A 15,599-nucleotide genomic window follows, 5' to 3' on the forward strand; every position below is an offset into this window, starting at 1 on the left:
CCCATATTATAGTTGTACCCTTCTTGCATGTGTCTCTAATATCCTGTTTAATGCCCTCCCCTACATCTCCACTACAGTTTGGGGGCCTATAGACAACCCCCACCAACGTTTTCTGCCCCTTGGTGTTTCTTAGCTCCACCCATACAGATTCCACATCGTGATTTTCTGACCCAATATCCTTCCTCATTATTGCATTGATTTCCTCCTTTACTAACAACGCTACCTCACCTCCTTTCCCTTTTTGCCTGTCCTTCCTAAATATTGAATACCCCTGGATGTTCATTTCCCATCCTTGGTCACCCTGCAGCCATGTCTCCGTAATCGCAACTATATCATAACCGTTAATATCAATCTGCACTGTTAATTCATCTACCTTACTGCGAATGCTCCGCGCATTAAGACATAATGCCTTTAGACTTGTCTCTTTAAGATTGCTAGTCGTCTGTTTTATTTTGCACTTTGGCCCTATTTGTTTTTCGCCCTTGTTTTCTCTGCCTTCCACTATTGCTTCTTTCCTTTCTGTCTTTTGTTTCTATCCTTGTTTCCCCCTCCTCTGTCTCCCCGCTCAGGTTACCATCGCCGCCATTCCAGTTTAAATCTTCCCCAACAGCACTAGCAAACACCCCCGCGAGGACATCGGTCCCGGTGCTGCTCGGGTATAGCCCGTCCCGCTTGTACAGGTCCCACCTTTCCCAAAACCGGTCACAATATCCAAGGAATCTAAATCCCTCCTTCCGACACCATCCCTGCAGCCACGCATTCATCCGGTCTATTCTCCTGTTCCTATGCTCACTAGCACGTGGCATTGGTAGTAATCCGGAGATCACGACCTTTGAGGTCCTGCTTTTTAATTTATCTCCTAACTCGAAAAATTCACCTTGCAGGACCTCATCCCTTTTTTTAAAACTTATGTCGTTGGTACCGATATGGACCACGACTACTGGCTGTTAGGAACATAGGAACAGGAGTAGGCCATTCAGCCCCTCGTGCCTGTTCCGCCATTTGATAAGATCATGGCTGATCTGTGATCGAGCTCCATATACCTGCCTTTGGCCCATATCCCTTAATACCTTTGGTAGCCAAAAAGCTATCTATCTCACATTTAAATTTAGCAATTGAGCTAGTATCAATTGCCGTTTGCGGAAGAGAGTTCCAAACTTCTACCACCCTTTGTGTGTAGAAATGTTTTCTAATCTCACTCCTGAAAAGTCTGGCTCTAATTTTTAGACTGTGCGCCCGACTCCTAGAATCCCCAACCAGCGGAAATAGTTTCTCTCTATCCACCCTATCTGTTCCCCTTAATATCTTATAAACTTCGATCAAATCACCCCTTAACCTTCGAAACTCTGGAGAATACAACCCCAATTTGTGTAATCTCTCCTCGTAACATAACTCTTGAAGTCCGGATATCATTCTAGTAAACCTACGCTGCACTCCCTCCAAGGCCAATATGTCCTTCCAAAGGTGCGGTGCCCAGAACTGCTCACAGTACTCCAGGTGTGGTCTAACCAGGGTTTTGTATAGCTGCAGCATAACGTCGGCCCCTTTGTACTCTAGTCCTCTAGATATAAAGGCCAGCATTCCATTAGCCTTCTTGATTATTTTCTGCACCTGTTCATGACACTTCAATGATCTATGTACCTGAACCCCTAAGTCCCTTTGGACATCCACTGTTTTTAACTTTTTACCGTTTAGAAAGTACCCTGTTCTATCCTTTTTTGATCCAAAGTGGACGACCTCACATTTGTCTACATTGAATTCCATTTGCCACAATTTTGCCCATTCACCGAATCTATCAATATCCCTTTGTGATTTTATGTTTTCATCTACACTGCTTACAATGCCATCAATCTTTGTGTCATCGGCAAACTTAGTTATGAGACTTTCTATGCCTTTATCTAAGTCGTTAATAAATATTGTGAATAATTGAGGCACCAAGACAGATCCCTGTGGGACTCCACTAGTCACATCCTGCCAATGTGAGTACTTACCCATTATCCCCACTCTCTGTCGCCTTTCGCTCAGCCAATTTCCTAACCAATTCTGTACTTTTCCCTCGCTTCCATGGGCTTCTATCTTAGTTAACAGTCTCTTATGTGGGACCTTATCAAATACCTTCTGGAAGTCCATATAAATAACATCCATTGACATTCCCCTGTCCACTACTTTAGTCACCTCTTCAAAAAATTTAACCAGGTTTGTCAGGCACGACCTACCTTTCACAAATCCATGCTGGCTCTCTCTGATTAACTGAAAATTCTCGAGGTGGTCAGTCACCCTATCTTTAATTATAGACTCCAGCATTTTACCCACAACAGATGTTAGGCTAACTGGTCTATAATTCCCTGGTTTCCCCCTCTCTGCTTTCTTAAAAAGCAGAGTGACATGTGCAATTTTCCAATCTAGAGGGACAGTTCCTGAATCTCGAGAACATTGAAAGATTATAGTTAGGGCATCTGCAATGTGCTCACCTACTTCCTTTAAAATCCTGGGATGGAAACCATCTGGTCTGGGGATTTGTCACTCTTTTGTGCTATTATTTTCTTCATTACTGTTGCTTTACTTATGTTAATTTTATTGAGTCCCTGTCCCAGATTCAATATTAGTTTTCTTGGGATTTCCGGCATGCTATCCTCTTTTTCGACTGTAAATACTGACGCAAAGTAATTATTCAACATGTCCGCCATTTCCCCATCGTCAATGACAATATCCCCACTTTCAGTTTTTAAGGGGCCAACACTGCTCCTGACCACCCTCTTTTTCCTAATATAACTATAAAAGTTCTTCGTATTGGTTTTGATATCCCTTCCAAGTTTCTTTTCATACTCTCTTTTTGTAGCTCTTACTATCTGTTTTGTGACCCTTTGTTGATCTTTGTATCTTTCCCATTCGCCAGGATCTGTGCCATTTTTTGCCTTTTTGTATGCCCTTTCCTTATGTCTTATACTGTCCCTTACCTCTTTAGTTGTCCATGGCTGTTTTTTTTGGCAAGTGGAGTTCTTGCCCCTCAGGAGTATAAACCGATTCTGTATCTCGTTAAATGTTTCTTTAAACATTTCCCACTGATCATCAGTCGTTTTACCCATTAACAGATTCGCCCAGTTTACTGTGGACAGTCTCTGTCTCATCCCATTCAAGTCGGCCTTACCCAAGTCTGGAATCTTAGCAGCTGATTCACTTTTTTTCCTTTCAAAGACTACAATGAACTCGATCATGTTATGATCACTATTGGATAGATGTTCACGCACAGTTAAGCCGTTAACTAAATCTGGTTCATTACTCATTATTAAATCTAGTATGGCTTGCCCCCTTGTTGCCTCTAGGGCATACAGCTGTAGAAAACTATCCCGGACACACTCAAGAAATTCACTACCTTTCTGACAGTTGCTAGTCTGCTTTTCCCAATCTATGTGACGGTTAAAATCCCCCATTAAGACCACTATGACTTTCTTACACGCTTGTCTAATCTCTGCATTTATACAATCCAGCACTTCAGAGCTGCTGCCAGGGGTCCTATACACAACTCCCAGAATAGTCTTAGATCCTTTCCTATTTCTCAATTCAACCCATAAGGTCTCTGTTGGCTGCTTACCTCTCGTTATATCCTCCTTTATCATTGAAGTGATTTCACTCCAAGGGCACTCCAAGTTCCCTTTGTTCCTCTACACCTCTCGGTATCCTCCCATTTATTGTGTATTCCCTTGCCTTGTTTGCCCTCCTCAAATGCATCACCTCATACTTCTCTGGATTGAATTCCATTTGCCACTTTTCTGCCCACCTGACCAGTCCATTGATATCTTCCTGCAGTCTACAGCTTTCCTCCTCACTATCAACCACATGGCCAATTTTTGTATCATCTGCAAACTTCTTGATCAAGCCCCCCACATTCAAGCCCAAATCTGAGCGAGCGAGATCGGAGCTGAGCGAGATTGGAGGCGGATAAAGGAGGGCCCAAGATCGGGAGAGCTGAGCTAAGGGAGATCGGAGGTGGATTAAGGAGGGCCCGAGAACGGGAGAGCTGAGCTAAGGGAGATCGGAGGTGGATAAAGGAGGGCCCGAGAACGGGAGAGCTGAGCTCAGGGAGATCGGAGGGGGATAAAGGAGGGCCCGAGAGCGGGAGAGCTGAGCAAAGGGAGATCGGAGGGGGATAAAGGAGGGCCCGAGAGCGGGAGAGCTGAGCTAAGGGAGATCAGAGGGGGATAAAGGAGGGCCCGAGAGCGGGAGAGCTGAGCTAAGTGAGATACCGCTTTGGATACTGTTGGGAAGGACATATTGGCCTTGGAGGGAGTGCAGCGTAGGTTTACTAGAATGATACCCGGACTTCAAGGATTAAGATACGAGGAGAGATTACACAAATTGGGGTTGTATTCTCTGGAGTTTAGAAGGTTAAGGGATGATCTGATCGAAGTTTATAAGATATTAAGGGGAACGGATAGGGTGGATAGAGAGAAACTATTTCTGCTGGTTGGGGATTCTAGGAGGAGGGGGCACAGTCTAAAAATTAGAGCCAGACCTTTAAGGAGCGAGATTAGAAAACATTTCTACACACAAAGGGTTGTAGAAGTTTGGAACTCTCTTCCACAAACGGCAATTGATACTAGCTCAATTGCTAAATTTAAATCTGAGATAGATAGCTTTTTGGCAACCAAAGGTATTAAGGGATATGGGCCAACGGCAGGTATATGGAGTTAGATCACAGGTCAGCCATGATCTTATCAAATAGCGGAGCAGACATGAGGGGCTGAATGGCCTACTTTTGTTCCTATGTCCACAGATTCCTGAAGGTAGCAGGACACGTAGATAAGGTGGTTAAAAGGTGAGATACTTTCCTTTATTAGCCAAGGCATAGACTATAAGAGCTGGGAGGTTATGCCCGACCTGTATAAAACACTAGTTAGGCCACAGCTTGAGTACTGGGTACAGTTCTGGTCACCACATTATAGGAAAGATGTGATTGCACTAGAGAGGGTACATAGAGACTTACGAGAATATTGCCAGGGCTGGAAGAATTTTAGCTATGAGAAAAGATTGGATGTGCTGGGGTTGTTTGCTTTGGAACAAAGGCGGCCGAGGGGAGATTTAATTGAGGTGTATAAAATTATGTCGGGACTAAATAGAGTGGATAGGGAGGACCTAGCAGATGGGTCAGTGACCAGGGGCATAGATTTAAAGTAATTGGTAGAAGGATTATAGGGGAGCTGAGGAGAAATTTTTCACCCATAGGGTGGTGGGGTCTGGAACTCACTGCCTGAAAGGGTGGTAGAGGCAGAGACCCTCAACTGATTTAAAAAGTACTTGGATGAGCGCTTGAAGTGCCGTAACCCACAGGGCTACGGACCAAGTGCTGGAAAGTAGGATTAAGCTGGATAGCTCTTTTTCAGCTGGCATGGACACGATGGACCGAATGGTCTCCTTCTGTGCTGTGACTTTCCACGATACTCTTTGTTTTCTGTCTGTTAACCAATCCTCAATCCACCCTAATATATTACCCCCAATCCCATGAGCCCTAATCTTTGTAACAACCTCTTGTGTGGCACCTTATCAAATGCTTTTTGAAAATCCAAATATACTACATGTAGTATATTTAGATTTTCATAAAGGCTCCCCTTTATCTACCCTGCCAGTTACATCCTCAAAAAACTCTAATAAATTTATCAAACATGATTTCCCTTTGATTAAACCATGTTGACTCTGCCTAATTATATTATGATTTTCTAAATGCCCTGTTACCACTTCCTTAATAATAGATTCTAGCATTTTCCCAATGACTGATGTCAGGCTAACTGGCCTGTAAATCCCCGTTTTCTCTCTCCCTTCTTTCTTGAATTGCCGGGTTAAATTTGCTACCTTCCAATCCACAGGGACCGTTCCAGAATCGAGGGAATTCTGGAAGATCAAAACCAATGCATCCACTATCTCTTCCCTGAACAGTGCCCCAACCATCACTCTTCTCTAGCTGACTGAACTTGCTCTTATCTTGAACCACTTCTCTTAATTCCACTCACTATGTCCAGATTAAGTGTCGCACGGGTCCCAAGTGAGCCTGCCTTTTTGCAGTCTGTTGAACATGCTTTGTTCCAGTCCTACTCGGGACCCTCCAGGACCTCTTCCCCTGCTACATTGATGACTGTGTGGGTGCTGCTTCTTGCTCTCATTCAGACCTTGAGAACATTATTAACTACGCTTCCAATTCCCACTCATTCTCACTAACCCAACCCTCTCAGAATTAACACTCACTGGCCCATCCATCTGAAATAGCCGTCACTGACCCATCCCCCAGAATTAACCCTCAATGGCCCATCCCCCAGAATTAACCCTCAATGGCCCATCCCCCAGAATTAACCCTCACTGGCCCATCACCCAGAATTAACCGTCACTGACCCATCCCCCAGAATTAGCCCTCACTGGCCCATCCGCCAGACTTGACCATCAATGACCCATCCCTCCAGAACTAAACCTCATTGGCCCATCCCTCAGACTTCTCAGTTGCTTTATCTATTGTCCAGTGTAACTCACCTTCTCTGAAGTTGAAGTTCTTCTGATGAACCAGAATCCGGAAGTCTTTTACTGGATCAAGGCTGCCAACCTAGAAACAGGAGACAGGGCAAATCCAGTCTGAGTGTATTTATTGTACTGCAGCCTTAACACTGAGAAGCACCGGACCTTGCTGAAGACTGATTATAAAATAGCTTAGAGAAGGGCTCGCAGCCACCTTCCCTATTACAGTTCTGAGTTGGGGAAACTTTTAGAAACAATAATCCGGGACAGAATTAACAGTCACTTGGACGAGTGTGGAATAATCAGGGAAAGCCAGCACGGATTTGTTAAAGGCAAATCGTGTTTAACTAACCTGATGGAGTTTTTTGATGAGGTAACAAGAAGTCTGATGGGCAAGGCAGATGAACTCAGGGCATGGATGGGTACATGGGACTGGGATGTTATAGCTATTACTGAAACATGGATAAGGGAGGGGCAGGACTGGCAGCTCAATGTTCCAGGGTACAGATGCTATAGGAAAGATAGAGCAGGAGGTAAGAGAGGAGGGGGAGTTGCGTTCTTGATTAGGGAGAACATCACGGCAGTAGTGAGAGGGGATATATCCGAGGGTTCGCCCACTGAGTCCATATGGGTAGAACTGAAAAATAAGAAGGGAGAGATCACTTTGATAGGATTGTACTACAGACCCCCAAATAGTCAACGGGAAATTGAGGAGCAAATATGTAAGGAGATTACAGACAGCTGCAAGAAAAATAGGGTGGTAATAGTCGGGGACTTTAACTTTCCCAACATTGACTGGGACAGCCATAGCATTAGGGGCTTGGATGGAGAGAAATTTGTTGAGTGTATTCAGGAGGAATTTCTCATTCAGTATGTGGATGGCCCGACTAGAGAGGGGGCAAAACTTGACCTCCTCTTGGGAAATAAGGAAGGGCAGGTGACAGAAGTGTTAGTGAGGGATCACTTTGGGACCAGTGATCATAATTCCATTAGTTTTAAGATAGCTATGGAGAAGGATAGGTCTGGCCCAAAAGTTAAAATTCTAAATTGGGGAAAGGCCAATTTTGATGGTATTAGACAGGAACTTTCAGAAGTTGATTGGGAGAGTCTGTTGGCAGGCAAAGGGAATTCTGGTAAGTGGGAGGCTTTCAAAAGTGTGTTAACCAGGGTTCAGGGTAAGCACATTCCTTATAAAGTGAAGGGCAAGGCTGGTAGAAGTAGGGAACCTTGGATGACTCGGGAGATTGAGGCCCTAGTCAAAAAGAAGAAGGAGGCATATGACATGCATAGGCAGCTGGGATCAAGTGGATCCCTTGAAGAGTATAGAGATTGCCGGAGTAGAGTTAAGAGAGAAATCAGGAGGGCAAAAAGGGGATATGAGATTGCTTTGGCAGATCAGGCAAAGGTGAATCCAAAGAGCTTCTACAAATACATAAAGGGCAAAAGGGTAACTAGCGAGAGAGTAGGGCCTCTTAAGGATCAACAAGGTCATCTATGTGCGGAACCACAAGAAATGGGTGAGATCCTGAATGAATATTTCACATCGGTATTTACGGTTGAGAAAGGCATGGATGTTAGGGAACTTGGGGAAATAAATAGTGATGTCTTGAGGAGTGTACATATTACAGAGAGGGAGGTGCTGGAAGTCTTAACGCGCATCAAGGTAGATAAATCTCCGGGACCTGATGAAATCTATCCCAGGACGTTATGGGAGGTTAGGGAGGAAATTGCGGGTCCCCTAGCAGAGATATTTGAATCATCGACAGCTACAGGTGAGGTGCCTGAAGATTGGAGGGTAGCAAATGTTGTGCCTTTGTTTAAGAAGGGAGGCAGGGAAAAGCCTGGGAACTACAGACCAGTGAGCCTGACATCTGTAGTGGGTAAGTTGTTAGAGGGTATTCTGAGGGACAGGATCTACAGGCATTTGGAGAGGCAGGGACTGATTAGGAACAGTCAGCATGGTTTTGTGAGAGGAAAATCATGTCTCACGAATTTGATTGAGTTTTTTGAAGGGGTAACCAAGAAGATAGATGAGGGCTGTGCAGTAGACGTGGTCTACATGGACTTCAGCAAAGCATTTGACAAGGTACCGCATGGTAGGTTGTTACATAAGGTTAAATCTCATGGGATCCAAGGTGAGGTAGCTAATTGGATACAAAATTGGATTGACGACAGAAGACAGAGGGTGGTTGTAGAGGGTTGTTTTTCAAACTGGATGCCTGTGTCCAGCGGTGTGCCTCAGGGATCGGTGCTGGGTCCGCTGTTATTTGTTATTTATATTAATGATTTGGATGAGAATTTAGGAGGCATGGTTAGTAAGTTTGCAGATGACACCAAGATTGGTGGCATTGTGGACAGTGAAGAAGGTTATCTAGGATTGCAACGGGATCTTGATCAATTGGGCCAGTGGGCCGATGAATGGCAGATGGAGTTTAATTTAGATAAATGTGAGGTGATGCATTTTGGTAGATTGAATCGGGCCAGGACCTACTCCGTTAATGGTAGGGCGTTGGGAAGAGTATTAGAACAAAGAGATCTAGGAGTACAGATTCATAGCTCCTTGAAAGTGGAGTCACAGGTGGATAGGGTGGTGAAGAAGGCATTCGGCATGCTTGGTTTCATTGGTCAGAACATTGAATGCAGGAGTTGGGATGTCGTGTTGAAGTTGTACAGGGCATTGGTGAGGCCACACTTGGAGTACTGTGTACAGTTCTGGTCACCCTATTATAGAAAGGATATTATTAAACTAGAAAGAGTGCAGAAAAGATTTACTAGGATGCTACCGGGACTTGATGGTTTGACTTACAGGGAGAGGTTAGACAGACTGGGACTTTTTTCCCTGGAGAGTAGGAGGTTAAGGGGTGATCTTATAGAAGTCTATAAAATAATGAGGGGCATAGATAAGGTCGATAGTCAAAATATTTTCCCAAAGGTAGGGGAGTCTATAACGAGGGGGCATAGATTTAAGGTGAGAGGGGAGAGATACAAAAGGGTCCAGAGGGGCAATTTTTTCACTCAAAGGGTGGTGAGTGTCTGGAACGAGCTGCCAGAGGCAGTAGTAGAGGCGGGTACAATTTTGTCTTTTAAAAAGCATTTGGACAGTTACATGGGTAAGATGGGTATAGAGGGATATGGGCCAAGTGCAGGCAATTGGGACTAGCTTAGTGGTATAAACTGGGCGACATGGACATGTTGGGCCGAAGGGCCTGTTTCCATGTTGTAACTTCTATGATTCTATGATTCTATAACAGAGAGGGTCAATGAGGGCAATGAAGTTGGTGTGGTGTATATGGATTTTCAAAAGGCGTTTGATAAAGTGCTGCATGGTAGGCTTATCATCAAGGTTTCGGCCCATGGAATAAAGGGGGCAGTAGCAACATGGATACAGAATTGGCTAAGGGACAGGAAATAGAGAGTCGTGGTGAACGGTTGTTTTTCGGACTGGAGGGAGGTGTGCAGTGGGACCACTGCTTTTCTTGATAAAAATCTTAATGACCTGGACTTGGGTGTACAGGGCACAATTTCAAAATTTGCAGATGACAAAACTTGGAAGGGTAGTAAACAGTGAGAAGGATAGTGAAAGACTTGAAAATGATATAGGTAGGCTGGTGGAATGGGCAGACACGTGACAGATAAAATTAAAGCAGAAAAATGCAAAGTAATACATTTCGGTAGGAAGAATGAGGAGAGGCAATATAAACTAGAGGGCACAATTCTAAAAGGGGTACAGGAACAGAGAGATCTGGGGGAGTATGTGCACAAATTGTTGAAGGTGGCAGGGCAGGTTGGGAAAGCGGTTAAAAAAGCATATGGGATCCTGAGCTTTATAAATAGAGCCAGAGAGTACAAAAGTATGGAAGCCATCATAAACCTTTGTAAAACACTGGTTCGGCCACAACTGGAGTATTGTGTCCATTTTAGGAAAGATGTGAAGGCCTTAGAGAGTGTACAGAAGAGATTTTACTGGAATAATTCCAGGGATGAGGGACTTTAGTTACGTGGATAGACTGGAGAAGCTGGGGTTGTTCTCCTTGGAACAGAGACGGTTGAGAGGAGATTTGGTCGAGGTGTTCAAAATCATGAAGGGTCCAGACAGAGTAGATAGAGAGAAACTGTTCCCATTGGCGGAAGGGTCAAGAACCATAGGACATGGATTTAAGGTGATTGGCAAAAGAGCCAAGGGTGACATGAGGAAAAACTTTTTTACACAATGAGTGGTGAGGATCTGGAATGCACTGCCCGAGGGGGAGGTGGAGACAGATTCAATTGTGGCCTTCAAAAGGGAACTGGATAAGTACTCGAAAGGAAAAATTTGCAGGGCTACGGGGATCGGGCAGGGGAGTGGGACTAGCTAGATTTCTCCTCCATAGAGCCGGTGCGGGAACAATGGGCTGAATGGCCTCCTTCCATGCTGTAACCTTTCTGTGATTCATAGCTCCATGTGCCCTTTTAGTGTATTACGTGTATTTTCTTTTTACAAAGTGGCTACACAATCAATAGCCTTGAGAGGGAAATGTACTTTCAATGTAAAATATTCTATTGTAATATTTTAAAATTGCAGTCCACTGATAATCAGCTCTATACCCCCTCCCTCATGGACCTGGGAATCACATCCAGCCACAGGCTCAGTGAGAGTGGGGAGAAGCAGCTCTCCGTTTTTGGATTGTGATTCGGTGGTATCACTCGATCCACCCAAGCACAGCCATTCAGAAATATAATTACATCATTTTTATTAGGAATCTAATCTTATAGTACGGTACAGCACAGGAGGAGGCCATTCAGCCCATTGTGCCTCTTTGAAAGAGCTATCCAATTAGTCCCAATTCCCTAAAATAAAAACAGAAAATGCTGAAAATACTCAGCAAGTCAGGCAGCATCTGTGGAGAAAGAATCCTATTATAAAGGATGAGATAACAGGACACTTAGAAAACAATAATAGGATTTGGCAGAGTCAACATGGATTTATGAAAAGGAAATCATGTTTGACAAACCTATTGGGAGTTCTCTGAGGATGTAACTAGTAGTAAAGATAAGGGGGAACCATTGGATTTGGTGTATTTGGATTTTCAGAAGGCTTTCGATGAGGTCCCACACAGGAGGTTGGTGAACAAAGTTAGAGCACATGGAATTGGGGTTAAGATACTGGCATGGATTGAGAATTGGTTAACAGATAGAAAACAGAGAGTAGGAATAAACGCGTCTTTTTCAGGTTGGCAGACTGTGACTAGTGGGGTACCGCAGGGATCGGTGCTTGGGCCCGAGCTATTCACAATCTATATCAATGATTTGGATGAGGGGACCAAATGTAATATTTCCAAGTTTGCTGATGACACAAAACCGGGTGGGAATGTGAGTTGTGAGGAGGATGCAAAGAGGCTTCAAGGAGATACAGACAAGGCTAAGTGAGTGGGCAAGAACATGGTAGATGGAATATAAAGTGGAAAAATGTGAAGTTATCCACTTTGGTAGGAAAAACAGAAATGCAGAGTATTTTTTAAATGGTGAGAGATTGGGAAATGTTGATGTTCAAAGGGGACCTGGGTGTCCTTGTTCATGAGTTACTGAAAGCTAACATGCAGGTGCAGCAAGCAAATAGGAAGGCAAATGGTATGTTGGCCTTTATTATAAAAGGATTTGAGTACAGAAGTAAAGATGTCTTACTGCAATTATATAAGGCCTTGGTGAGACCTGGAGTATTGTGTACAATTTTGGTCTCCTTACCTAAGAAACATTTACCTGAGGAAGGAGGAAGTCTCCGAAAGCTTGTGAATTTAAAATAAAATTGCTGGACTATAACTTGGTGTTGTAAAATTGTTTACAATTGTCAACCCCAGTCCATCACCGGCATCTCCACATCATACCTAAGAAAGGTTTACTTGCCATAGATGGAGTGCAACAAAGGTTCACCCAGACTGATTCCTTGGATGGCAGAATTGTCGTATGAGGAGAGATTGAGTAGATTAGGCCTGTATCCTCTAGAGTTCAGAAGAATGAGAGGTGATCTCATTGAAACATACAAAATTCTTACAGGGCTCGACAGGGTAGATGCAAGGAGGATGTTTCTCCAAGCTGGGGAGTCTGGAACCAGGGGTCACAGTCTCAGAATAAGGGGTAGGCCATTTAGGACTGAGATGAGGAGAAATTTCTTCACTCAGAGGGTGGTGAATCTTTGGAATTCTCTTCTCCAGGGGGCTGTGGAGGTTCAGTCATTGAGTATATTCGAAACAGAGATCGATAGATTTCTAGATATTAAAGGCATCAAGGGATATGGGGATGGTGCAGGATAATGATATTGAGGTAGAAGATCAGTCAAGATCTTGTTGAATGGCAGAGCAGGCTCGAGGGGCCGGATGGCCTACTCCTGCTGTTATGTAAACACAGTTAACGTTTCAGGTCGATGACCTTTCATCAGAACCAGACACATGGCAGTTCTGACGGAAGATCATCGAACTGAAACTTCAACTCTGCTTCTTTCTCCACAGATGCTGCCTGATTTGCTGAGTATTTCCAGCATTTTCTGTTTTTATTTCCGATTTCCAGCGTCCGCAGTATTTTGCTTTTCAGTCCCATTCCCCTGCTCTTTCTCCATAGCCCTGTAAATTTTTTCACTTCAAGTAATTATCCAATTCCCTTTTGAAATTTACTATACTGAATCTGCTTCAATCACTCTTTCAGGCAGTGCATTCCCGATCGTAATGACTTGCTGTGTAAAAAACTGTTTCCTCATGTCACACAGAAACAGGAGTAGGCCATTCAGCCCCTCATGCCTGTTCCGCCATTTGATAAGATCATGGCTGATCTGTGATCCAGTTCCATATACCTGCCTTTGGCCCATATCCCATAATACCTTTGGTTGCCAAAAAGCTATCTATCTCACATTTAATTTAGCAATTGAGCTAGTATCAATTGCCGTTTGCGGAAGAGAGTTCCAAACTTCGACCACCCTTTGTGTGTAGAAATGTTTTCTAATCTCACTCCTGAAAGGTCTGGTTCTAATTTTTAGACTGTGTCCCCTACTCCAAGAATCCCCAACCAGCGGAAATAGTTTCTCTCTATCCACCCTATCTGTTCCCCTTAATATCTTATAAACTTTAATCAGATCACCCCTTAACCTTCTAAACTCTAGAGAATACAACATCAATTTGTGTAATCTCTCCTCGTAACTTAATCCTTGAAGTTCGGGTATCATTCTAGTAAACCTACGCTGCACTCCCTCCAAGGCCATAATGGAAGGCAGAGAAAACAAGGGCGAAAAACAAATAGGGCCATAGTGCAAAATAAAACTAAGATGACTAGCAATCTTAAAAAGACAAGTCTAAAGGCATTGTGTCTAAATGCGTGGAGCATTCGCAATAAGGTAGATGAATTAACAGCGCAGATAGATAGCAATCTGTGTGTCATCGGCAAACTTAGATATGAGACTTTCTCTGTCTTCATCTAAGTCGTTAATAAATATTGTGAATAATTGAGGCCCCAAGACAGTACTAAAGGAAGTGGCCCTGGAAATAGTGGATGCATTGGTGATCATCTTCCAAAATTCTATAGACTCTGGAACAGTTCCTACAGATTGGATGGTGGCAAATGTAACCCCACTATTTAAAAAAGGAGGGAGAGAAAAAACAGGGAATCCAAAATTCTCTGGACTCGGCAAAGGTCCCGGCAGATTGGAAAACTGCTAATGTAACACCCTTATTTAAAAAGGGTAGTAGGCAGAAGGCTGGGAATTATAGACCAGTTAGCCTAACATCTGTGGTGGGTAAAACTTTGGAGTCTATTATTAAGGAGACAGTAGCGGAACATTTGGATAAACATAATTTAATAGGACAAAGTCAGCATGGCTTTACGAAGGGGAAGTCATGTCTGACAAATTTGCTTGAGTTCTTTGAGGACATAACGTACAGGGTGGATAAAGGGGAACCAGTGGACGTAGTGTATTTAGACTTCCAGAAGGCATTTGACAAGGTGCCACATAAAAGATTATTGCTCAAGATAAAGAATCACTGGATTGGGGGTAATATTCTGGCATGGGTGGAGGATTGGTTATCTAACAGGAAGCAGAGAGTTGGGATAAATGGTTCATTCTCGGACTGGCAACCAGTAGCCAGTGGTGTTCCGCAGGGGTCGGTGCTGGGTCCCCAACTCTTTACAATCTATATTAACGATTTGGAGGAGGGGACAGAGTGTAACGTATCAAAGTTTGCAGATGATACAAAGATGGGAGGGAAAGTAGAGAGTGAGGAGGACAGAAAAACCCTACAAGGGGATATAGACAGGCTGGGTGAGTGCGTGGAGATTTGGCAGATGCAATACAATATTGGAAAATGTGAGGTTATGCACTTTGGTGGGAAAAATCAGAGAGCAAGTTATTATCTTAATGGCGAGAAACTGGAAAGTGCTGCAGTACAAAGGGATCTGGGGGTCCTCGTGCAAGAAAATCAAAAAGTTAGTATGCAGGTGCAGCAGGTGATCAAGAAGGCCAACGGAATGTTGGCTTTTATTGCTAGGGGGATAGAATATAAAAACAGGGAAGTACTGCTGCAGTTATCTAAGGTATTGGTGAGACCGCACCTGGAATACTGCATACAGTTTTGGTGTCCATACTTAAGAAAAGACATACTTGCTCTCGAGGCAGTACAAAGAAGGTTCACTCGGTTAATCCCGGGGATGAGGGGGCGGACATATGAGGAGAGGTTGAGTAGATTGGGACTCTACTCATTGGAGTTCAGAAGAATGAGAGGCGATCTTATTGAAACATATAAGATTGTGAAGGGGCTTGATCGGGTGGATGCGGTAAGGATGTTCCCAAGGATGGGTGAAACTAGAACGAGGGGGCATAATCTTAGAATAAGGGGCTGCTCTTTCAAAACTGAGATGAGGAGAAACTTCTTCACTCAGAGGGTGGTAGGTCTGTGGAATTTGCTGCCCCAGGAAGCTGTGGAAGCTACATCATTAAATAAATTTAAAACAGAAATAGACAGTTTCCTAGAAGTAAAGGGAATTAGGGGTTACAGGGAGCGGGCAGGAAATTGGACATGAATTTAGATTTGAGGTTAGGATCAGATCAGCCATGATCTGATTGAATGGCGGAGCATGCTCGAGGG

General features: G+C 43.8%; 1 protein-coding gene across 3 annotated transcripts in view; it reads right to left on the reverse strand.

The window, feature by feature from the left end:
- The window catches only part of xrcc5 (X-ray repair complementing defective repair in Chinese hamster cells 5), a 487,392-nt gene that overhangs the window by 243,987 nt on the left and 227,806 nt on the right, over positions 1 to 15,599 (reverse strand). For all 3 annotated transcript variants that reach the window (XM_067986924.1, XM_067986923.1, XM_067986925.1), the window contains exon 16: positions 6,517 to 6,586. In XM_067986924.1, the coding sequence (XP_067843025.1) occupies positions 6,517 to 6,586 (70 nt within the window). The remainder of the gene's footprint in view (positions 1 to 6,516; positions 6,587 to 15,599) is intronic.

Source organism: Heptranchias perlo, chromosome 7, assembly GCF_035084215.1.
Source record: "Heptranchias perlo isolate sHepPer1 chromosome 7, sHepPer1.hap1, whole genome shotgun sequence".
Classification (NCBI taxonomy): Eukaryota; Metazoa; Chordata; class Chondrichthyes; order Hexanchiformes; family Hexanchidae; genus Heptranchias; species Heptranchias perlo.